At 35.2% G+C, this 25,846-nt stretch overlaps 1 protein-coding gene across 2 annotated transcripts in view; it reads right to left on the minus strand.

Annotated features, from left to right (window-relative positions):
* Positions 1-25,846, minus strand: part of LOC145263100 (low-density lipoprotein receptor-related protein 2-like) — a 599,989-nt gene that overhangs the window by 111,381 nt on the left and 462,762 nt on the right. For both annotated transcript variants that reach the window (XM_080120027.1, XM_080120026.1), the window contains exons 70-75: positions 24,315-24,440; positions 22,389-22,529; positions 20,448-20,579; positions 17,745-18,009; positions 9,395-9,523; positions 297-520 (exon numbers count right to left, since the gene is read on the minus strand). In XM_080120027.1, the coding sequence (XP_079976153.1) occupies positions 297-520; positions 9,395-9,523; positions 17,745-18,009; positions 20,448-20,579; positions 22,389-22,529; positions 24,315-24,440 (1,017 nt within the window). The remainder of the gene's footprint in view (positions 1-296; positions 521-9,394; positions 9,524-17,744; positions 18,010-20,447; positions 20,580-22,388; positions 22,530-24,314; positions 24,441-25,846) is intronic.

Genomic DNA, 25,846 nt, shown 5'->3' on the forward strand with positions numbered 1-25,846 from the left:
ATCGTGGTAGCAGGTGAAAAATTACCGCCATCTTGTTTAAATCGAAACGGAAAATTACCCCCTTTTGAACTCTCCGATCGTTTCCATCCATTTTTTTTTTAAATTTTCTTTAATAAATAATTTTCTACCTTGTCGATTTTCGTAATTTTTGGATATAATCATCTTAAAAATGCGATGGATACGTAGATACCATTGTTTAATGTGAAATTCCGAAATTTCGTTCCACTAGTGCAGAAGCGGCATATATATATATATATATATATATATATATATTCTTATTAGTGAATCCTGCTCACCTTGTCCAACAACAACGACGCGATTTGATCCGTCAGCTTTCATGGATTCAATCACATTTAATTTCGCATCACACCAAAAGACACGATCTTCCATAAGATAATCAATGGCGATCCCGGTCGGATATGCTAGTCGTTTGTCGACCAACACCTCTCGCTTCTCTCCTGTCATCCATGCCCTCTCAATGGTTGGTTTATCACTATTGATGTCAGTCCAATACATCCAACTGAAATAAAAATAAAAAAGAGGATTCTCAACATAGCTATGTAAAAAACCCCAACATATTGTTAATAATATAGTACATGAAATGTGATAATTTTTTTTTTACGAAAGAATCACACTTATCAAAGCCAGGAGGCCACTCGAGGATAAGGGTTAATGAATATAAGGTAGTAGTGTAGTAATCGTTAATGATGTAAATTGGGTAGAATTTGATTATTTATGGCGACGGTTCAACAAAAACTTGTTTATATTAGACTTGATTAGGCTATGATATTGTAGTCAGCTGGGAAACAGGTCAGCGGAGCAATGTTCCATAGGTGAGTAGTTTTGGGAAAAAAGCTTTCTTCATGGAATCCATGTTTAGATTTAGGTATAGATAGAGAGTGGGAGGAATCATATATAGTGGTTGTAGCTAGTCGAGTGTTTGTTTTGTGAAAGTTTGGCAAGGGGAGACCATAGATTGGAGCTCAGACGAGCACTTGCCATAACGATAGAGCAGAGACAGGCTCGCAACGTGTCTTATGTGGGAAAGAGGTTGCAGGGAAGTGAAAAAGACATATCACCTACTAGTTATCATAGAAAAAGGAAATCTCTACCCATAAATAAAGGTATTTTGTGTAAGTTCGTCCCTTATGGACTCCAAAACGACTGGGCGAAAAATTACATAGAAGTACTTTATGTGCATGGGAGTGTTCTTAGATAGGTTTTGTATCGGAAGACCTCTAATAAGTATCGAAAACTTAATTGAAACGGTAATTGAAAAAATCTCATCAAAGAAGGCATAGCCTATTTCCATTAAAGTTAACACTCTTATACAGCCTAACATCACAAGTGAATTTGAGAAGTTTTATCATTCTATCATGGCTCGGCATTTCTCCCATCGTTTGATGCAGCTCTGGAGACCGTTTTTGTAGAACACCCCAGGTTGGTCTTCCAACCACGACGTGACTTCAGAAATCAAGGCTGCATCATCTGGAAAATGCTTTCCTTTCAAAAACAACTTCATGGCTGGGAAGAGGTGAAAGTCAGAGGGTACAAGGTCAGGTGAGTAGGGAGGATGGGGAAGGATTTCATAACCACATGCCCGTGCTTCTGATCTGGCGACATGTGAGTTGTGGACCAGAGCGTTGTCCTGCCGGAGGAGGGTACCTTTGCTGCTCTTGCCCCGCCTCTTGACTTTGATAGCTTCCCTTAATTTCCTCAAAAGTGAAGCATAATAGGCTCCTGTAATTGTGATACCCTTTGCCAGGAAATGTCATCACTACTCTGTCCTGGTCCCAGAAGACTGTGAGCATGACCTTATCAGCGGAAGGCTGCACCCTTGCCTTCTTTGGAAGTGGTGATTCCAAGTGCTTCCACTGCATTGACTGGGCTTTGGTCTCTGGATCATAGTGATGGACCCGTTTCATTCTGTGTAATCAGTCTTTTGAAAAACTTTGACTCATCTTCTTGGCACATCTCCAAATTCATCCTCGAGCACTCGACGCGTTCTTGCTTCTGGAATGGTGTGAGCAACCTGGGAATCCATCTGGCAGACACCTTATGCATATGCAAATGGTCATGAATGCTAGTTTCCACAGACCCTGTACTAATCTTGACATCTTGGGCTATTTGGCGAATAGTAATGTGCCGATCTTCCAAAATGGCAGCCTCACCTTGACGGACAGATGCCTCATCAATGGCAGAAGGGAGGGCGACCAGGTCTGGGAGCTGTTTCCACAGACTTCCGGCCATGTTTGAAATCACGATGTCAGCGTTTTACAAGGTCATATGATAGGGGCATTATCACCATAAGTTTCTTTCATTTTATCAAAAGTCTCCTGTGGTGTGCGTCCTTTCAAATACAAAAACCGAATCACCGCTCAACATTCAACAGGCTCCATTTCACACCTGACCCAGTTCAAACACCTGTAAAACAGAAACCACAATTAGTTCAGAGATGTAATTTGCCACAAAGCCTGTAGAGATATAAATCATTGCACATGCAAAATTTCAGCTAGATCAGACAACTGGAAGTGGGTCAGGGGCATTACTTATTGCACGCCTCTCGTACCTTTATTAGTCATCAATACTTCGGCTGCTGCTGATATTTTTACATAAGAAACAGCTGAATATTATGTAATTTTCTAAATATAGTAGGTTTTGTCTACCCTAAGTTTACAGCTGGGAAAAACGACTAAAAATTAAAACCTAAAATGACTTCACCGTAATATTAATAAAAACTAGCAGGACCTGTGGAAGTTCATATGTAATATATTGATATTGGCATTCTGTAGATGTTCAGTGTAAATGGAGAGGCTCTGATATTATTGCAGCTTTTTTGTTAAAACTGCAAAAGTTAGCTAGCAGGGACACCCGGCATAGCCCGGTCATAAAATATGCTTGAATGTGATATTTTAATTCTTATCGAATTAATGTTCTATCGATTTTTATCTCTTCTCTATATAAATAAAATGAACTCATCTTTTCCCGTCTGATTTTGACATTAATAGGATTAAAAATCAAGATATTTCATGCAAATATAATATGCACAAACGGCAGAACAATATCTGAGGTGTGTTATAGGCTTATTATTTCTCAAATTCCTCGATAATCTTAGATTTCTATACTTTTTCTGCTGAGAAGTCACGGCCAAAATCGGTTAAGATCAATGGAAGTGGTAAAATATTTTCTCTCTAATAAATTCCTCCTCCCCCTGCCACCACTTAACACCGTTTGGGGATCGTTCACAAGGAACAGTTGAGAAGAGAACACCGGTTTGGCTTCGTAGTTCTTTCATGTGAAGTTATTTAAAATCACTAAACTAAGCTGCAGTGCTCTGTGGCGTAGTGGTTAGCGTGCTGGACAATTCACATTATATTTTCACGTTTGCGCCGACATACCGTAGTCGTTTTTTTTTTCCTAAACAACTGGAATGGACTTTTCTTGGTGGCCGAACTGTTAACGTTGCAGATGTTTTTTTTGTTTTTTTTCACACTTTATTTTCCTACTTTTACTCATGGCTCCGGGTTTGATCCTTCCTACTTACCTACCATAACATTTTTTAAAACTCCCCCCCCCGTCCCGGAAACAAACACTCGGGCAACGCCGGGTACCCCCGCTAGTATATTATAAAGTTGCGATTTCAAAAATAAAAAAAATATATCCGTATGACTTCGATGCATCAGCTTGAATCGAAACCGAAACCAAAACTTGTATATATATATATATATATATATATATATAACTTGAGTTCCTTCAGCCAGCTATAATTAAAATCGAAACCAAAACTTTCAAAGAATTCTCGGTAAAATTATTTATAAAAAACTTAAATGACTGAAGTACCGTCAGCTATAATCGAAACTGAAACCAAAACTTATGAAGAATTCTTGGTAAAATCAAGAAATGGAAGTCCATCACAATTAAACGACATTCACTCGGATGTAAGCGTTACACACAAAATAAATAACACACACGCTATCCTATTAATATATAGATATTTAAACATTGCTAGATCTATTTCTGCTAAACGATAAACGACGAAAACTAGAATTTTTTAGTTTGTTAAAAATGGGCAAAGATATTACTGATGATTTACAACAAGTACTTTATGCCAAATTTATGGTTGAATGTAATTTTTTTTTTTGCATTAAACACTAACTCCTATTGATCCTTATTAATCCCCAACTGTGCATCGAACAGATACCATATAATACTTAATTAGTCGCACTGTCATAATAAAGCTCCTTACGAAATTTCCGCTTGATCGATCCAGTAGTTTCCGAGAAAACTTCTAGAGTAAATGTGGTATTGTGGTGACTAATCCCTATTAATCCCTATAATTCTTTATCTGTACTTTGAACGAATACCATAATATGTATGTCGCTGCACCTTATCATGACAAATGTCCATACAAAATTTCAGCCAGATCGGCTTACTAGTTTTGGAGAAAACTTCTTGAGTAAATGTGGTATTGTGATGGCTACTCTCTTATTGGCCCCTATTAATATCTAACTGTGCATCGAATGGATACCATAATACTTAGTTCGCAGCACCTTATCAGAATAAAGATTCATAGAAAATTTCAGGCAGATTGGCCCAGAAAAGTGGAACCGACAGACAAATGGACAGCAGACGGGCTAAAGAGAAATATCGATCGATACCTCTGTTCAGTCTCAAGAGATAATGGAGATCCCTTGAAAGGGAAGCTGTGTGAAAAATTGTGAGGCAAGTGTTGTGCAATCTACAACCACGCCTCTCTTGAACCATCACTGCCTGAGTCCAGCAGCAAGGAGAAATGTTAGACTGGAAACAATGCCGGGACATACAGCACCTAGAATCCCCAAATGGTCCCCCATTTTAGTACTGACCAGGTTCAACGTTGCTTAACTTTGGTTATCTAACGGGAACCAGTGCGTCAACGTGATTAGAAAGAGAAATATAATATAGATTCAAATTGAAATTAAGACTGGGATTTGGAGGACTGGATTTTCCTCACATTACAATATGAGACAGAAGCCATCTTGGAAGATTCTGAGGTTACGATTAATTCTGAAATTAGAAACACTTATAAAAGTTTCCAAAACTGAAAAGCTATCCTGACCTAAAATTGAAGACTTCCATCAGATCCGTTTCCAAAATCGCTGGAAACAATGATTGAATCATTCTACTGCTCCAGAAAGTCTCATTTCAGACGCAATCATCTACCCATTCAAAAAATGCGTCCTAAGATGGAGTACTGTTGCCACATCTGGTGAAGAGCCGCAAAGAGTTTGTTTCCTGCCTTGACAGCGTACAAAACCGTCTTCAAAATATAGTGAGCAAGGACCTTTTTGCCTCCCTATTTTTTTCTTTATCACAGAAGAGATGTTGCAAGTCTGTTTCTGCTCTGTTTTCATCATAGGTGCTTTTTTTACAAAGGAGTCAGCACTTATCAAGTCCCGGAGGCCACTCGAGGATAAGAGTTAATGAGTGTACAGTAGTTGTGAAAATTTGGTAAATTGGATTACTTAAGGGGATGGCTCATCAAGAATTTGTTTACGTTGGACTTGAAGACAACCATATTGTAGTCAGTTGGAAAGCAGGAAAACGGAACAAAGTTCCACAGGCGTGCAGTTCTAAGAAAGAAGCTTTGTTCTTGAAATCTATGTTTAGGCTTAGAGTGGGGTAAATTATTGATAGTGGTTTCAACTAGAGGAGTGTTTTTCGTGAAAGTCAGGCCAGAGGGGACCATAGATTGGAACTCAGACGAGCACTTGCCATAAAAATAATGATAAAGCAGAGACAGGCTCGCATCATCTCTTCTGTGGGAAAGAGGTTGCAGGAAAGAGGCTACAAAGTCTATTTTAAACTCTTTCAAGGCAGAATAAGCTACTTCTAGCAACTCCTGTCTAGATGTAGCAATGGTACTCCATCCTTGGTTGTACCTGGCTCTTATACAGGCAGAGAATTGCATCAGCAGTGAGATATCTACTGGAGCGGTAGAACGATCTCACTATTTTTCCAGCAGCCTTGGCAATGGATTTGATATACGTGTTCCATTTTGATGTAGGTGCTTGACTGAACTTCAATCTATGGCCCAATGTGAAACATTCACAAAAAAAGATAAAATAAATAAATAAAAAATAAACAACACTCGCTTATCTACAACATGTGTCATTAATTTCCCTCACTTCTTTCTGCATTTAAAATTAAACAAAAATTGCTTGAGCAAAGTTTATTTCCTAGAACTCCGTCTGTGGAACAGCATACTGTGAGGCTACTTCTCAGTTGAATATAACATGGTCGTTTTCAAGTTAAATGTAAAAAAGGTTTTGTTGAATCGTCCTTTTATATAAACAGGGCTTTACGTTGCGAGTGAAACAGTCGCATTTGCGAATGATATTCAAAGTAGCGACTAGAAATATTTCTTATCTTTTGCTTATCTTTTGGTGATTGTGTTTTTCACCGACAATCTTCCACAGCACATTATTAAGTGAAAGATGTTTTCTCAACCTTTAATTAAAAAAAAAATAAAACAAGCAAAGTCAAATTATTTAAACAATAAGAGTTTAATAGCACAATGGACTATATTATTTTTTAACGGAAGCTGTTTAAAAACCATCTGAAGAGATTCGAATGTTTGTATTTCAACATAAAAATCCGGTGCATATTTAGAATCACACTTATTTAAAAAAAAATGCAGAAATTTTTTTTATGATGTACGTACTCGTCATGGAACAAAGATGTTATGTTCTAAAAATCACGCGCGTTTGGATATTAACTTTTCTATTTAGCTAGTAAACGAAAATCTTAAGTTGCCGTTACACAAGGAAGTAGGAAGAATTAACGTAACAAAGTTGGCCTTTTAACTGCTTATTTTATTGTAAAAGTTTGTCTATAAAAGAAATTCGTTTTTTTGGGGGGGCAGCGTTATACACGTGCGTCAGCTCAAATCTTGTTGAGAGAGAGAGAGAGAGAGAAAGAGAGAGAGAGAGAAAGAGAGAGAGAGAGAGAGTTCAACATAAACAAATTCTTGATGAGCCGTTCCCCTTTAGTAATCGAATTTACCAAATTTCCACTACTAACAATTACTACGTCACTGTCCCATTGACCACCGTACACTTATTAACCCTTATCCTCGAGTGGCCTCTAGGCCTTGATAAGTGGTGATTCTTTTGTAAAGAGAGAGAGAGAGAGAGAGAGAGAGAGAGGAAGAAAAAAGAAAGAAAGAAAGCTAGAAGTTTTTGGTTTGGATACGAAAATGTCTTTTCGTATTTTGTATCATAAAATAGATCCTGTTTTTTTTTCTCTGGCCGTTACACATTGCCAAAATGATAAATTTGTCTGCATAATTAAACCCAAGTTCCACCATTACTCACCGTCTAACTAACACTCATCAACCGTTATTTTATTTTTTTTTACATGGAGTTCACCACTTATCAAGGCCTAATGGCCACTCAGGGATAAGGGTTATTGTGTGTACAGTAATCAAAGGGATAGTGTAACAATAGTATTGGAGAATTGGTAAGGTATCATTACTTAGGCAAGGGCCGGTTCATCAGGAATTTGTTTGTGTTCGACTTGAAGACATCCAGGTTGAAGTCGGGAGGGAAACAGGCAAACAGAACAGAGTTCCACAGGCGTGCAGTTCTAAGAAAGAAGCTTTGTTCATGGTATCTACATTTTGATTTAGGCACAGATAGGGAGTGGGGAAAATTATTGACGGTGGTTTCAGCTAGTCGGGTGTTTTTTGAAAAAGATTGGCGAGGGGGGACTAGAGAATGGAACTCAAACGAGCACCTGCCATGGAAATAACGATAAAACAATGACAGGCTCGTTACGTCTCTTCTGTGGAAAAGAGGTTGCAGGGTAGAGAAAAGGGCATCCCCCACCAAGCCACAGAGTCTATTTTGTATTCTGTCAAGGCAGGATAGGCTGTTTTTAGCAGCTCCTGCCCAGATGTGGCAGCAGTACTCCATCTTTGGACGTACTTGGCTCTCATATAGATAGAGAATTGCATCAGCAGTGAGATATCTTCTGGAGCGGTAGAAGGATCCCACCATTTTCCCAGCGACCTTAGTCACAGACTTGATGTATGTGTTCCATTTAAGATCAGGCGTAAAGGTCAAACCCAGGAGCTTATCAAAGTCTGGGGCCTCCCTTAGACGAGAGCCATCCATTTCAATTGATGCCAGATGGGGAGCAGAGCGTTTATGATGTAGAGATAGGAGCTTGGTCTTAGATGCATTAAAGGTAACCAACCACCTCTTTCCCCACTGTACCACGCGCTCAAGATCAGAGGAGAGAGAATCAGAGAGAACATCATCATTTACAGCCTTTGATGTGTTGCCATAGATGGTTGTGTCATCTCATCAGCATAGATGTCAACAAAATATTTTAGTATGTGTTTTGGGATGTAGATCAGGAAGAGAGTTGGGCCCAGTATGGACCCCTGAGGGACTCCAGCATTAATACTGTGGGCCTCTGATTTCTGCCCATCAACCACTACTCTTATGAGCCTATCTGAGAGAAATGACTTAATGATAGAGAAAACATTTCCAGTTATACCGTAGCTGGAAATCTTGTGTAGTAGGCCTTTATGCCAAACCTTATCGAAGGCCTTTGATATGTCGAGAGCAATTGCCCTAGAAATGAAGCCTTTGTCGAGAGATTCGCTAATCCTATGAGATATAACCGTTAGCACATCTGCTGTAGATCTAGCAGAGCGGAAACCATATTGCATGTCGCTAAGAAGGTTATTTCTGTTGAGGTGGTTGACTACTTCTCTATTTATTGTGGATTCCAGCAACTTACTCATGACACACAGGAGACTTATTGGTCTGTACTGAGAGGGGGATGACTTATCACCTGAATTCTTAAATACAGGGGTCGCCTCCGGGCCTTAATAAACAATGATTCCTAGGTTATAAAAAAAGAAAGATCGGAAGCAGATCAAATTTCCTTGCATTAGTAAGAGATATTCGTTGTTGCATTTTTTATGTACTCTTTTATTTACTTTGAACTAACGCACAATTTTCGAAAACGTTGCCATTTTTTTTCCAATGCTTGATTGATTTATTAAAATGAGGCGCCATTTTGAGGGAATGGCAAAATAATTACATTTTTAGAAAAAGGCCTCAATTAATCTGAGTGGGTGAAAATTCGTCCGAATTGATTAACATCTCACCATGGTAACTGAACACATAACATAATAATAAAAAACTTCACTTACCCTATTTCCACATAGCATAATAAAAAAAACTTCACTTACTCTATTTCCACATCAGATAATAAAATCTTCACTTACCCTACTTTCACATAGCATAATAAAAACTTCACTTACCCTATTTCCACATAACATAATAAAAAACTTCACTTACACTATTTCCACATAACATAATAAAAAAACTTCACTTACCCTATTTTCGGGTTGGTCACTATGGCATGTGGTTTTCTCAATCCATATCGAATCAGAGTCCGACTGTATCTCCCATCGTAGGCAGCAACTGATATACTTTTTTTACCGGCATCAGTCCAGTAGATATTACTGGAAGTGGAGAAACATATGAAAGCACAAAGAATTAAAAAAAAAAAAATGAAAACATAACTTTATAAAACTAGCAAGCCGCCCGGCGTTACTCGGTCGTAAAATATATATAAATATTATATTTTAATTCATACTAAAACTGAGACATATGCATGCGAGTATTATGTTTTTTTTTTCTTAACAGTTCACTTCTTGTACGTAGAAAAAAAATATGTGATCCGAGATTGAAAACAAAACCCGCAAACAGCGAATCAAGTACGATAACCATTAGACCGACTTGCCACGAACTTTAAAATGTGTCTTCAAACCCTGTGGAACAAGTTAATAAACAGATCCAAATCTGATGACTCCCTAGTATTTTGAGAGCTTTTTTTGGATGAAAACCGATTAAAAAGTGTTCCACGTGTCTGGATACCCTATACACAAAATTTCAAGTCTTTAGATCAAAGATTCGTTGAGTATGTAGGTTGAGAAGTGTCGTCACACACACATTCTCACTTTTAGAGATATATAGATTATTACTCACTAGGAGCTTTCATACAGACCAGCATCAAAGAATTCTTTTTAGAAAACAGCCTGTGATGTTTCCTGGAGTCTAGATGACAACAAATCTCCCCAAAGTGCCAGTATTCTCCCCCATCTTTTGACAACCTTTGCAAATTAATTTGCACTATCGCAACAGTCTGCTACTGATTTCTCATTAATAGCGACCATTAGTCTTCACTGGGATATGGGTGGCAATAATCCTTGCCAAGGTCTCAATCCTTCTGACACTCATCCAAAGGAGGTCTGGTTAGTGCTTTCTCTCCTTGGTCTTTCCATTCTTCTTGATCTGCCGTTTTATTTGGTGCGGCACTAGTTTATGGTGATGGGGAAAAAATGGTGTGTGTTTGTATGTGTGGTGGTGGGGGTGGGCTAACTTACAATTATGTAAGTATCCAGTTTTTAAGTGGTGTTTCTTTGTGTATTACCCCTTTAATAGTTTCTGTATGCCCAGCTAGTGCCCACAGGTCATACATCTGGACATACAGAAACTACTAAAGAGGTGAAACAGAAAGAAACACTACTTGAAAACTGGATTATTATTATTATTTTTATTTACTCACTAGGAGTACCTATTTACTATGCCTCCCCACGGGACAGAGTTAGACACCAGGGTCGTTTTTTAAAGTGGAGAAAAGTTACAAAAATAAAAATTGTCTCAGTCGTGAAGGATTTCTCCTCCAACGAAAGAGAACAAGAAAATGAAGTGCAGCATCTGAAGAACAGATGGTATTTATTTGCTCCCCCACCGAGCAAATTAGGCACAAGGCCGATTTTTAATGTGAGGAGTGAAGGGAGGGGGAAGGGGAAAAGGGGACCAGCTCCCGAGAGGTGGGAAATGGGAGCTGGTTAAAGGTCAGGCATGTGGGGTTTCCCCCACATCTGGTCTTTGCTTGCAGTATCTGCCGGAACAGATGGTATTTATTTGCTCCCCCACCGAGCAAATTAGGCACAAGGCCGATTTTTAATGTGAGGAGTGAAGGGAGGGGGAAGGGAAAAAGGGGACCAGCTCCCGAGAGGTGGGAAATGGGAGCTGGTTAAAGGTCAGGCATGTGGGGTTGCCCCCACATCTGGTCTTTGCTAGTCATAGCTAGTCATAGCTTGCAGTATCTGCCGGAACAGATACTACACTTTGATCTTGACCAGTAGTCACACAGACGGTATTTATTTGCTCCCCCACCGAGCAAATTAGGCACAAGGCCAATTTTTAATGTGAGGAGTGAAGGGAGGGGGAAGGGAAAAAGGGGACCAGCTCCCGAGAGGTGGGAAATGGGAGCTGGTTAAAGGTCAGGCATGTGGGGTTGCCCCCACATCTGGTCTTTGCTAGTCATAGCTAGTCATAGCTTGCAGTATCTGCCGGAACAGATACTACACTTTGATCTTGACCAGTAGTCACACAGACTACCATCAAAGATTTCTATTTGATAACAAATGGTGTTCTCCGGAGTCTGAGTGACAACAAGTCTCCCCAAATTTCCAGTACTCTCCACCTCTTTCGATAGCTTTTACAAAAGAATTTGTGTTATCGCAACAGCCACTTAATATTGATTTATTGTTGCCAGCGACTATTGGTCTTCACTGGAATTTGGGTGGCAAAAAGCCTCCCCAAGATCCCAATCCTCTTTCCACTCATCCAGTGGAGGTCTGTCTAGAGTTTTCTCTCCACGATCTTTCCATCCTCCTTGACTTGACCCTCCTCATTTATTTGGTGTGGTGTCAGTTTCTGGTGATATACATACATATGAAAAAAAGTGGTTGGAACATAGGGACGCATGGAGGTACCTTACAATTATACCGTCTCAGTGTTCATGGTTCCATGTGATGTTCCTTTGCGTTTTGCATCTGTAGCTGTTTCTGTATGTCCAGTTTGTGTGTGTAGTTCATGTGTGGTGTTATTCTCCGCATTCAAGGGTTTTCCTTAATATTTCTGCAGGTTTCATTATTGAAATCCGTTGTATCTTTCCAGCCAACCCTCTGATTCCAACCTCTCCCATTCTTTTTTCAAACATTTTTGGTATTACTCCTAGCGCTCCTACTATTAGTGGCAAATTTTATTATTAGTATCATTATTATTATTATTATTATTATTATTATTATTATTATTATATCATTATTATTATTATCACTATTATTATTAATAATATTATTATTAATATTATTCTTATCATTCTTCTTCTTCTCCTTTTTATTATTATTATCATCATCATTAATATTATTATCATTATTATTATCATTATTATTATGATCATTATTATTATTATTATCATTATTATTATCATTATTATTATTATCATTATTATTATCATTATTCTTGTTATTATTATCATTATTATTAATGTTATTATTATCATCATTATTATTATCATTATTGATATTATCATTATCATTATTATTAATAATAATATTGTTAATATTATCATTATTATTATTATCATTATTATTATCATTATTATTATCATTATTATTATTATCATTATTATTAATATTATTATTATATTATTATTAATATTATTATTATCATTATTGTTATCATTATTATCATCATCATCATCATCATCATTATTATTATCATCATTATTATTAATATTATTATTATATTATTATTATTATCATTATCATTATAATAATTATAATAATTATTATTATTATTATTATTATTATTATTATTATTATTATTATTATTATTATTATTATCATCATCATTATTACGCTTATCGCTCCGTCCGTTATCATGCTGTGCATCTCTAAAAAAGGAAAGTGGAATATTCCAAAAAGTGGAATATTCCAAATAAACCTTATGACCCTTAAAATATTTTTAAAACATTGGTGTCGCTGTTAAGGCAAAGCTAATAAAATGATTTGTCTTTCTTGGTCTTTTGGCTAAGATCAAAGTGTAGTATCTGTCCTTCAGGTGCTACATTTCAATTTCTTCTCTCTCAGTGGAAGAGAAATCCTTTACAACAAAGACAATTTTTTCTCCTCGTTAAAAAACGACCCTGGTGTCTAAATCTGTCCCGTGGGGAGGCATTGTGAATAGGTACTATGTTTAATGTAACAAAGTTTTAATATTAAAAAAGTAACTGGAAAAAGTTATTTCTGATTTAATTACAAAATGCCGTGGAAATGTCACTTCTGATTAATTATAAAATGCTCTGGAAAATGCCCGTCCTTTTTTTTTTTGTTACTTGCCTCCCCACAAGGGCGGAATTGGACATGAGGCCAGATAAAAATTTAGGGGGAAACCAGCTCCCCAAAAGGGGCACTCTGGTCAATAACAAAAATAAAAATTGTATCAGTAATGAAGGATTTCTCCTCCATTAACCAAGACCAAAAAAGGAGGGATTTAAGTCACTGGAATGCTGAAACTGATACTACACCCAGAAATTCATGTTGAAGCAATGGTTGCCTAATCTCTAACCGTGTTAATGTTTTTATGTAATACTTTCGAAAAGCTGCTGAAACAGTTTATGATTTAAACATTACTTTATTTCAAGTATATTTTAAGCAGTGGGTTACGGGATATGAAGTCAGTCCTGGAAATTACTCAAACCGTTTATGATTTAAACATTACTTTATTTAATGTATATTTTTAACAGTGGGGTGGGGGATATTAAATCAGTCCTGAAAATGGGTGAAACCATTTACGCATTACATATTACTTTATTCAATGTATATTTTTAACATTGGGGTGGGAAATATGAAGTCGGTTCCGGAAATGGCTGCAACCATTTACGTTTTGGACATGACTTTATTTAATGTATGTTTTTAACAGTAGGATGGGAGATAAGAAGTCGGTCCCGGAAATGGCTGAAAAAGTTTATGATTTATACATTACTTTATTTCATGATTATTTTCAACAGTGGGTTGGAAATTATAAGTCAGTTCCAGAAATGGCTGAAACACTTTACTATTTAGACATTACATTATTTCACGTATATTTTTAGCAGTGGGTTTGGAATATAAAGTCGGTCCTAGAAATGGCTGAAACAGTTTACTATTTAGACATCAAATTATTTCATGTATATTTTTAGCAGTGGGTTGGGGATATAAAGTCAGTCCCGGAAATGGCTGAAACAGTTTATGATGAAAACATTACTTTATTTAATTTATATTTTCAACAGTGGGGTGGCGGATATGAAGTCAGTCCTGGGATTGAATGAGATGTGCAAATGTATACTATCAGGAAACGTCATTGAATGATATAGGTGGAAAACATATAGTAGCAAAATACCCAGCGTCGCCCGGGATCGAATGAGATAGGTAAATGATATATATTAGCAGAATATGCGACGTCACCCGGGATTGGATAAGATAGGTGAAACATATATACTATGTGAATACCCAGAATTGATTGATTTGTTTGTAATGAAATAACCAGCCCAGGCAATATATCAAATTTATTATTTAAGTAAGGGGGAGCAACATAGTGGGTTAAAGTTATGAAAATTATTGTCAAAATTAGTAACATATCCAAGAATTATGAAAAATGATGAAATATGAGTTAATTGATTGGTATGTTTGTAATGATATAATAAGCCCAGACTATATCAAATATATTATATAAGTAGGAGGGAGAGGCATAATGTGGATTTTTAATTATAAAAATTATTGTCGAAATTAGTAACATATCTAGGATTATGAACAAAGATTAAATGTGAGTCAATCGATTGTGTGTTTATAATAAAATAATCAGCCCAGGAAATATATCAAAGTAATTATGTTAGTGAGAGAGGGCGATAGGGATGGTTTAAATTGTGAAAAATAATTGTTGAAATTAGTAACATATCCAATAATTATGAAAAATGATAATGTTATTTAATACATTACTATGTTTGCAATGAAATAATCAGGCCAGACAATATATCAACGTTATTATTTTAGTAAGTGGAGCGATGATGTGGGTTAAAATGATGAAAAATGATTGTTGACATTAGTAACATATCCAAGAATTATGACAAATGAAAAATGTGAGTTAATTGATTGGTGTGTTTGAAATTAAATAATCATCCCAGATAATATATCAAAGTTATTATTTTAGTAGTTCTTGGTTTCATGTTTTATCTCTGCAGTAGCTCGTCTAGCCTGTGCACGTGGCTTATGTGTATTAGTTTCCGCATTCAAGGGGTTTCCTTAATATTTCAGCCGTATTATTATTATTATTATTATTATTATTATTATTATTTACTCACTAGGAGTATTAACACAATTCATCATCAAGCATTGCTTTTCGAGAACAACTTGTGGTAATCCCTAAAGTTTGATGGACAACAAGTCTCCCCACATTTCCAGTACTCTCCACCTCAATAACATTGGCAAAAGAGTTTTTGTTATCACAACAGCTGCTTAACATTGATTTCTCGTTGGCGGCGCCCATTGGTCTTCACATTTTATTATTATCATTTATTATTATTATTATTATTATTATTATTATTATTATAATTATTATTATTTTATTATATTATTATTAATATTATTTTATAATTCTTTATAATATTATTATTGTTATTATTATTTTATTACTATCATTTTATTATTATTAATCTTAATATTATTATTTTTATTATAATCATTATCATTTGTATTATATTATTTTTTTATTATTATTAATAATAATTTATTATTACTTTTTATTATTATTTATATTATTATTATTAATATTATTAATATTAGAATTGTTATTATTATTATTTTTATTATTATTTTATTATTATTTTTTTCATTATTATTATTATTATTATTATTATTTTTATATTTAATAATATTAATATTATTATTTTTATTATTATTATTATTTTGTATTATCATGTTTATTTTTTATTATTTTTATTTTATTTTTATTATTTTTTATTTTTATTATTGTTACTTTATTGTCATTATTGTTATTATTATTTTATTATTGTTGTTTTTATTTTTACTGTTATTTTCTTGTACTATTTATTATTATTATTAATTGTAATATGATCATTATATATATTTTTTTAATTATTACTAATATTATTATTAGTATTATTATTATCATTTTTATTATTAGTTTATAGCTCATTTGGACTAGTCTTTACATTTAAAGTTCAGCTGTTTTCAGCATTATCGTCTTTTGTTAATAGTTTTTATAGGTTGGTTTTTACATCCCAAAGCTCTTCTTAAGATTTCAGCTGTTTTCATTATTGTTATCCGTTATATCTTTTGTCTTCCTTCTGATTCCAATCTCTCCCATTCGTTTTTTTCTTCCACGTTTTTTGGTATTGTATCTAGTGCTCTTATAATTATTGTTTTTATATTGACTTTGTTCATGTTCCATATCCTTTTTAGCTCTCTGGCCAGTTCCATATATTTGCTTTACTTTACTGTCTCCTTGATGTTCATCCTGTTGTCTGCTCGGAAAGCAAAATCTACGACCTGGCAGAATTTTTCCTTCTTGTTAATTATTACGACATCCAGTTTTCTTTCTTGTATGGGTTTATCCGTTTGTACGTCCATGTCCGATAAGATTTTATGATTTCCATTTTCAAATACTGCTACCATTTTGTGCTTATACCATTTACCTGGGTGTTCAAGATGCAGTTGTTTTCATAGTTCCCAGTTTAATGCCTTCCCCATCTGGCTGTGTCCGTTTTTATATTATTTTTTGGGCGAGTTTGCTACATTCACTTATTATGTGGTTTATTGTTTTGTCACTTTGTTCACAAAGTCTATATTTTATGTTTTCTATCTGTTGTCGATCTTTGCTTTGATATGGTTGGTTCTAATTGCATTATCTTATGCGGCTGTAAGTAGGGATTCAGTTTCTTCTGTTTAGGTGTCCTTTTTGTAACTACGTTTAGGTGTTTTTGTGAGTCTGATCTTTTGTCAATCTTATGAATCGTCCATGTAGCTGTTTCTCTTCCAATTTTTCTTTTCTCATCTCATAATCTGCCTTTCCGTCTTTTTCATTTTCATGGTATCTTTTCTATGTTATGCATTATGTATTTGTTCTAATTCTTTTTTGTTTGTATCGTTCACAGCCTTCTTTACTAATCAATCCTTTCTCTCCACCTTCCCGTTTTACGCAGAATCGATTAATATCAGCCTTTGGATGTAATGCATTGTGCATAGTCATAAGTTTCCTGGTCATGATGCCTCAGTTCTTCTTCTTAAACTGGACATACAGAAACTGCTACAGATGTAAAACACGAAGGAGCATTACATGGAATTATGAAAACTGAAACTGTATAATTGTAAGGTAACCTCATTCACCCCTAACTTCCCCTAATTTTTTTTGTGTGTGTGATGCCAGATCAAATAAGCGAGGAGGTTCAAGGAGGATGGAAAGACTGAGGAGAGAAAGCACTAGCCAGACCTCTGCTGGATGAATACAAAGAGGACTGGGACCTTGGGGAGGCCTTTTGCCTCCGAAATTCCAGTAAAGATCAATAGCTGCCACCAACGAGAAATCAATGGTAAACGACTGTTACAATAACACAAATTTATCTGCAATGGTTATCAAAAGAGGTGAAGACTCAGACTCCAGAGAATGCCACAAGTTGTTCTCCAAGAGAAATCTTTGATGATGACCTGTATGACTACTCATAGTGAGTAAATAATAATAATAATAATAATAATAATAATAATAATAATAATAATAATAATAATAATATCATACATCGCTCGAATAGGATGCTAAAATACGTTTTATACTTACGATGATACCCAGTCGACTGTAATTCCATTTGGTTCTTGAAGGTCCGCAGTGTGAAGTTTGACTTTGGATCTTGGATTGGGGACGAAAAAGTCCCAATAAATTGCCTTCTGGGCAGAATCCGTCCAATAAATCGTCATGTGGAGAGAATTCAATGCCAAGGCTTTGGGTCGAGAAGTGTTGAATGTTTCAAGTATTTTATAATTGTTATAAGTAAATGTTCGAATTTCACTTTCTATAGTAACAAAACCTATTGGTTTGACACCATCTGAAATGGCAAAAAAAGTAACATTTATATAAATATTTTACAATTATGTTTATGTTTACGATACAAAGACAAAAAATATGTAGGCTTTTACAAAGAATTAAATTGCTAGAATTTAAAACAAATAACGCAGAGACATGTTCGTTGTATTAAAAAAAAATATTCGCTACATATGCATTATAATTGGGTATCTAAAAAAATTACAAAATTGTATTTTAAGTAAAAAAAAGAATATTACCCATTTACATGTTATGTTGAAATTAGTAAAAATTCCAAAAATTATGAAAAATGATCGACATTAGAGCTTGCATACAATGCAAAATAAAACCTATCACTCATGCGTCTCATACATTACTACCAGCAGAAAAGAGTTACTCATCAATCGAGAAGAAAGTATTTAGTATTATTTTTGCAGTTACTAAATTTCATCGTTTCATTTACGGATGACATTTTTTGTGACAAACCTACCATAAACTGCATGCACGTGCCTCCTCGACGTAAATATCCCCGACAAACCCGACGAGCAGCAAAATTCCACCCCTTCATGGTAGAGATCCCTAGATATAAGAGAGCCTTTTATTCTAGTAGTTTCTTCCACAGAACCGCTAGACTTTGGAATTCCCTTCCGAGTCCCTGCTTCCCCAACTGTACTGACATGCAGAAGTTCAAGTGTAACGTGAACTGACATCTTGCTGCTCAACTCCCTACACAGTATCCCTGATGCGTATGTCCCTGATAGTAGCCTCTACAACAAAGTGGCAATATGCCTTATTTGGGGTGAAAATTCAATAAAAAAAAAAAAACCCATTGCTAACCATTGATCAAAAAGGGTTTATCAAACCCCATTGCAGAGATGGAGGATCATTCGTATAATGATTACAAATAAAAATAAAATATTATTATCGCCATTTTCGAATTTGGAATAACAGAAAATCAAGGCGATAAGTTAGTCTTTCATACGGAATTTGGTATGAAGAACTGACTTATCTCTCGCTCCCTCCCCAAATATTTTTTCGACATAAATGGAATACGTACATCAAATCTGTTGTCAAGGCCACTGGAAAAATGGTCGGATCCTTCTATCAATCCAGTAGATATCTCACTGCTGCTGCAATTCTCTATCTATATAAGAGCCAGCTACGTCCAAGGATGGAATACTGTTGCCACATCTGGGCAGGAGCTGCTAGGAAGGACTTGTCCTGGCTTGATAGAGTTCAAAATAGACTTCATAGCCTCGTAGGAGATGCCCTTTTCTCTTTGCCTTGCAACCTCTATCTCACAGAAGAGATGTTGCGAGTTTGTCTTTGCTTTATCGTTATTTTCATGGAAAGTATTCGACTGAGCTTCAATCTATTGTCCCCCCCCACTCGCCAAACTTTCACAAGAAACACTCGTCTATCTGAAAACACTATCAATAATTCCCCCCACTCTTTACCTGTGCCTAAACCTAAAGGTAGATTCCATGAACAAAGCTTCCTTCTTAGAACTGCACGCCTGTGGAATTGTCTTCCGTTTTCCTGCTTTCGAGCTGACTACAATATGGTTGCCTTCAAGTCCAACGTAAACCAATTTCTGATGAGTCGTTCCATTTAAGTTAACAAATTTACCGAATTACTATATTATCCTTTTGACTACTGTACACTCTTTAACCCTTATCCTTGAGTGGCCTCTCGGCCTTGATAAGTGGTGACGCCTATGTAAAAAAAAATTGACATGTGACTATATGCTAATATTTTTTTTTTTACTTAAAATGCATTTTTTTATATTCGGTTATGATGCACAAGCTAGAAATGAAAATTATTTTTACGGAAGAAGAAAAAGTATGCATTGACTCTGGGATTTACGTGGTGCCTTCAAAAAGTTTCTAGACTTTTTTTTGTACAGGCATTAAAAATTCTGTATGTTATTGCTTATGAGATGACTGACCAATTTTTATGATTGGATAAACGGATTGGAAACGTGATTTAAAGATACTCATGTTTATACATAAAATACACCTGATCCAGTTTAGAGTTAAAGTAGTGGAAGGATTAAGATTAGGGTAGAAAAAGAATTAGGGTTGGAGTAAAAAAAAACGGTTAGGGTTAAAGCAAAGAAAGGGTAATGGTAAAGCAGAGAAAAGGATCAGGATAAAGAAAGGATTAGAATTATCAAGTTAGGGTTAGCATAAAGTGTTATGATTAGTGTTAGGATAGATAAACAGTTAGGATTAGGATATTGAAAGGGTTCAGTGTTAAAGATAGTGTAGAGAAAGTTTGTGTGGTTGATAGAATGGGAACGTAGAGTAAGTAGAAAAATTATGAAATGATTTGGAAGAGATATATAATTTGCAGTTGGTATGAGATGAATACCTTGTCAAAAGGCGTCTGAAGTAGTGCCGCCTTGATAAGACAGAATAAAAAAAAAAATATTTTTTTAAAAAGAAGAAAAAATAAACTTACACCTAGTTTTGCACTGATGGAACGGAACAACCGTTTGCCTGTATCTCGCCAAACAACTGCATTTAAAAGATCCTTTCAGATTTGTGCAAATTTGTGGACAGTTGTTACCCCATTCGGCGCATTCATCAATATCTGAAAGAAAGACAAAAACAAGTACCCTCAATATTTATGAATTTAGTTATATAGTTATTATTATCCTTTTCCTTATTTAGTATTCAGTGTTGAAGTTAATGCTTTTCTTATATATAGCGAACTAGCAGGGAAACCCGACCTAGCCTGGGATTAAATAATGATCAGCGAATGTTTCACACTCTCATATTTTTATTGTCATCGAGATCGGTGAAATCACCCATTTTTAAATTAAATCAGTTGATTGCCTGCTCTAGTTGGGAACTGATAATGGGTGCACCCGGAAGAAGCTTCACATGACCCCACCCCACCCCGCAGTGACATAGTCCGCGATATATTGTAGTCTACATTGCACCGTGGAGAACCTACTGTTGATTTTATAAAATTATTTTTTTTATATATAATGGCTTGAATTAAGGTTTAAAATGCAAAAGTCAAGTATTATAGTGCAAGTGTACTTTAACAGAAACATTCATTTCGAACGCGCCCCTGTCATATCAAAGAACCCACTGTTGATTTTATATGCCGTGTCTTTTGGCCTGTGTGGTAATCAAACTTCTCAAATGCACTTGGGGTGTTAGACTGTTTAAGGTGTTAACTTTGGCCAAAATCGCCTGTTCTTTCTTTCATCGGATTATTTCTATTATCGATTATCAATACTTATCAAAGACATTCCAATACAAAACCTATCTAAGAACACTGCCAGGCACATAAAGTACCTTTGTATGATATTTCATAAAAACCGTCCCGACCATTTTCGAGTCCATAGGGAACTCTCTCTCTCTCTCTCTCTCTCTCTCACACACACACACACACACACACACACACACACACACACACACACACACACACACACAGAGGGACATACACAGACACACAAAGTTCCTTTTTGATAATGGTAGAGATATTGTTCAAGCTTATTTTTTCCTCTTACACAACACGTGAAAGCACAGGACGATTCTAAAATTTGTCCCAATTTAGATGCAATAAGCAATGTTTTCTAAATTCCCGATTCCGATATAATCAACAATTCCTATAAAATCGCCAACTATTTAGCTATAGAGTTTTCTTTTGTTCTTTTAATTTTTGGATTATCACAAAAACATGTAATATGTGATAAAAACCTGCTTGATATACTAGAGAGAGCAAAAGAAAGAAAAATGTAATCAATTACAGTATTTATTAATCCATCAAGAATTCAAACAAGGAATTATAATAAAAAAAAAATACTTAATCCATGGATTTTCAGAGATATGCTTTTTTCATCAAAGGATAAAAATTAGTAAAATAAATATATAACTGATTAGCATAAATTTGTAAAAGTAAAATAAAATAAAATAATTAATCAATTAATTATAAAATTAATAAATTAATTATAAAATTAATCACTTAATTCCTAAAGTTGTACGAATTAAGAAGAATCTGGAATCAGGCAATTATATTGAAACTCTAAAGATCATTGAAGTTTGAACATAAAAAGTATCTGGTTCTTATTTAGAATTCGACCTAATTAAAAAAAAAACAACAAAATAAAAACCCAAAAAAATCTTTATATACATATATACGCCATCCATCACGGAATGAAGATGTCATATTTCAAAAATCACGTAAATTGATCAAGTATTTTTTTTGAATAGAAAAATCATTATTTTACGATTGTTAGCGATTTTAATAGGCAATTGCAACCATTAGAAGATTGACTTTGGTCTCTATATTTCGAATTGAGTTGTCTCACCATTATTAATAAAACATGGCCGATCAAAAAATAACAGAAGAAGAAGAAGAAGAAGAAGATGGGACCATTTTACTGACCTTCACATTCTTTGCTGTTTGTCGCGGACACATTGTAGCCTTTTTGACAAGAACAGTAGAATCCACCATTTTCGAGGTCGGTGCAATTATGTGCACATCCGCCATTGTTGACCGAGCAGTTCACCGAACCACTCGCCTTATCTGTTGATTAAAATAGAAACACATTTCAAACAATTTGAAATGAAATTTACGAAACTGACTCGTCCGCCATACTCTCTAGACCTATCATCTACTGACTACCACTTTTTCAAACATTTTGACAACTTTCTGTTTAAAAAACGTTTCAAAAACCTAAGCAATATCAAAAACACATTCAGTGACTTCATCGCCACCAGAACGAAAGAGTTTTAGGTTACTAGTATGAATACACTCATTTTGCGTGGCCAAAAGTGTGTCGATTCTGATGGTGCTTATTTTGATCAATAAATTTTTGTTTGAGCCGAGATATATTCATCTGAATTTAAAAGTTAAAAACCGCAAGAACTTTCTTGTCAACCTGATACTATCTCGTGTGCAATGTATTATGTTCTGTTATTGGTCAGTGAAGGATAAATCATTCTAGACTGAGATAATTAAAATTCTTGTTTCAATCCAGGGAGCACTTTATTGTAGAGCTGGATTTTCCCTACCTTGAAAACAGACCTAGTGTCTAATTTTGTCTTCTTGGAGAGTAAAGTAAAAAGGTTGTTAAGGTGATCTACCCTATCCTGTTGCATTATGGACTCTTCAAAACACGTGATGACAGATAACAGATCCAGAAGCCGTCTCTCTGACTACCCATTATATTTGTACTTTGTGTAAATATATACTGTTATTAACTACAACCGAAGTTAAGCAACGTTGAGCCTGGTCAGTACTAGATGGGTGACCAATGTGAGAATGCCAGGTGCTGTATGTAGGAGGATATCGACACCTCCCTGCAAGAGTTGCAAAAACTAAAGTCGTCATCTCCCCTAACAGGGATATCAATATGACTAGGGACCACCTGTGAATTTCATGCTCCCATGGAACTTCCTCCTTTGGAGAAAGCCAGTTAAACTCACATAGGGTTAGTGCCGTTTCCATTTTTCTTTTTAATTAATTACCTCCTTCTTGTCATTTTTTTCAGTCTTTTAAGGCCACAGCATAGGGACAGACAGAAACTCTTATAAGGGTACATATCTAGTGCAAACGCGCGGGTCTGTGTAAAAAATAATTATAGAAACGACATTCTTCACATAAGGTCTAGCAAAAACTACTGTCAATAATCTCCTCTACTCTTTATCTGTACCTAAAACTAAACGTAAATTACATGAGCGAAGTTCTGAAAAGAGGTCTTCAAAAATGAAAAAAAAAAAAATTGTCTAAGATAACAGATATGCATAAGTGGCGATAAGCTCGAGTTTTTCTTTCTTGTCAGGTTATTTAATGCCGAATCCAATAATGATGGCAAAAATTTTTATGCTTCGAGTTGTCTATATCTTCAAATATTTATTCATGGTGTTTGGTTTGGTTGTTTTGTTTTATGGCATATCAGCCCTTTTTGTGGTTATTTAATGCTGAATTTAGTGCTGTTAGAAAAAAGTTTTTAGGATTCAAGTTGTCTATATCGTCAAATATTTAATCAGTGTGCTTAGTTTTGTTTTACGGTATATAATCCTTTTCGGCTTATTTAATCTTAAATCCTGTAATTTTGGAAAAAAGTTTTTAGGATTCAAGTTGCATATATCTTCAAATATTTATTTCTAATATTTGGTTTGGTTGTTTTGTAGAAGAAAATTATTGTTTGTGTTTTTAGGCTTGTAGAACATGATTGAGTTTTAGAAAGGGGGAATAAACCAAAAAGACAATAACATCAACGTTGTGCATTTTAGGTCAAGGAGCCAGTATCTTCAGACAGCCTGATCTAGTAGCATCAAAACGCGTGAGAATACTGAAGCAACTTACGGCAACCCTGCTCATCTGAGGCATCTTCACAATCTTTGAATGCATCGCACACTTTTACAGAATCGATACATTTGCTGTTTCGACATTTAAACTGGTTGGCTTCACATCGCGTCACAATAGGCTGGCCTGAGAACAAAATAATTAAAAGAAAGAAGAAAAAAAAACAGTTTTTTTTTAATGTAAAACACGATCATTTTTTAGTGTTAAATAGACTTCACCTACACTTGCATAACATGTGAACCAAAACATCTTTGTAATAGAGTGGTGGGGTAGAACTAGTAATCTATCTATCTATCTATCTATCTATCTATTTATCTATCTATCTATCTATCTATCTATCTAGTGATGAGTAGACAACAAATATTTGAAGATATGTTTTGACAGGTTGTCAAAACATGTCAAAGTGTTACTTGGCCAAGTTTGCACTGAAAAGTATCCGAACTGGTGACCGAATATGACGTGTCGCATGTCATGTGTTCCGGTTTACACAAGCATAGATTGAGCTAGATTGAAGATGTCGAATGAATAAGAGCGGCTAAAATGGATCTCCCCAATGAGGAGGGGGGCGAAGTCTCAGAATGGAGCCGTAGAAGATCCCCCCCCAGCCAAGATCATCGATCACTCCTCTGCTATGACGAATACTTGCGAGTGAAATAAAATCTCATATCGTTTTGGGTCCTGTCTTGAGTGTTTCTTTTAACAGATTTCAGCTCCTTCAAGGACGGTTGACGAAACTTCCAGAAGAAACAATAGCAGAAACAGGTATGTCGTCATATTATGTTATATGCTCTGACACGCACACACAAACACCACTAGACAAGACAAACCACGGGCCATGCACATAGAGACATACATATAGTCCGTTATAATAAGAACACAAAAGACATTAATAGTGCCACGTTACACATTCAAGCAGCACAAATGCAAACGCATAAACACACTTACCATTCAACTATATACACACATATCACACCTATCTATCTACCTATCTATCTATATTTATCTAATTATCTATCTATCTATATAATTATCTATCTGTCTGTCTATATAATTATCTATCTATCTATCTATCTATCTATCTATCTATCTATCTGTCTATATAATTATCTATCCATCAATCCATTCATCTATCTATCTATCTATCTATCTATCTATCTATCTAGTGATGAGTGGACAACAAAAATTTGAAATAATGTTTTGATAGGTTGTCAAACATGTCAAACTACGACCTGATCCAGATCCAGACCTGATTTGCCTCAGAAAGTATCCAAACAGGTGACCGGACGTGACGTGTCGCACGTTACGGTGTTCCGTTTAATTTGGTTCAGTATATAAACGGTCGTATATAAACATCCCCCACAACGTAACATTTTTAATTTCCGACAGTAATCTATCAAAAAAGAAAACGTGTAAAATGTGACATATTTAAACAAACATTTAATGCTAATCTCTATTTTTCTTTTGTTTTTTTTAAAAATCTTTTCGGATTATTTAATTCCGAATCTAGTAGTTTTGGCAAAAGTTATGCTTCA

Source organism: Euprymna scolopes, chromosome 38, assembly GCF_053919585.1.
Source record: "Euprymna scolopes isolate OS-2025 chromosome 38, ASM5391958v1, whole genome shotgun sequence".
NCBI classification, from domain to species: Eukaryota; Metazoa; Mollusca; class Cephalopoda; order Sepiida; family Sepiolidae; genus Euprymna; species Euprymna scolopes.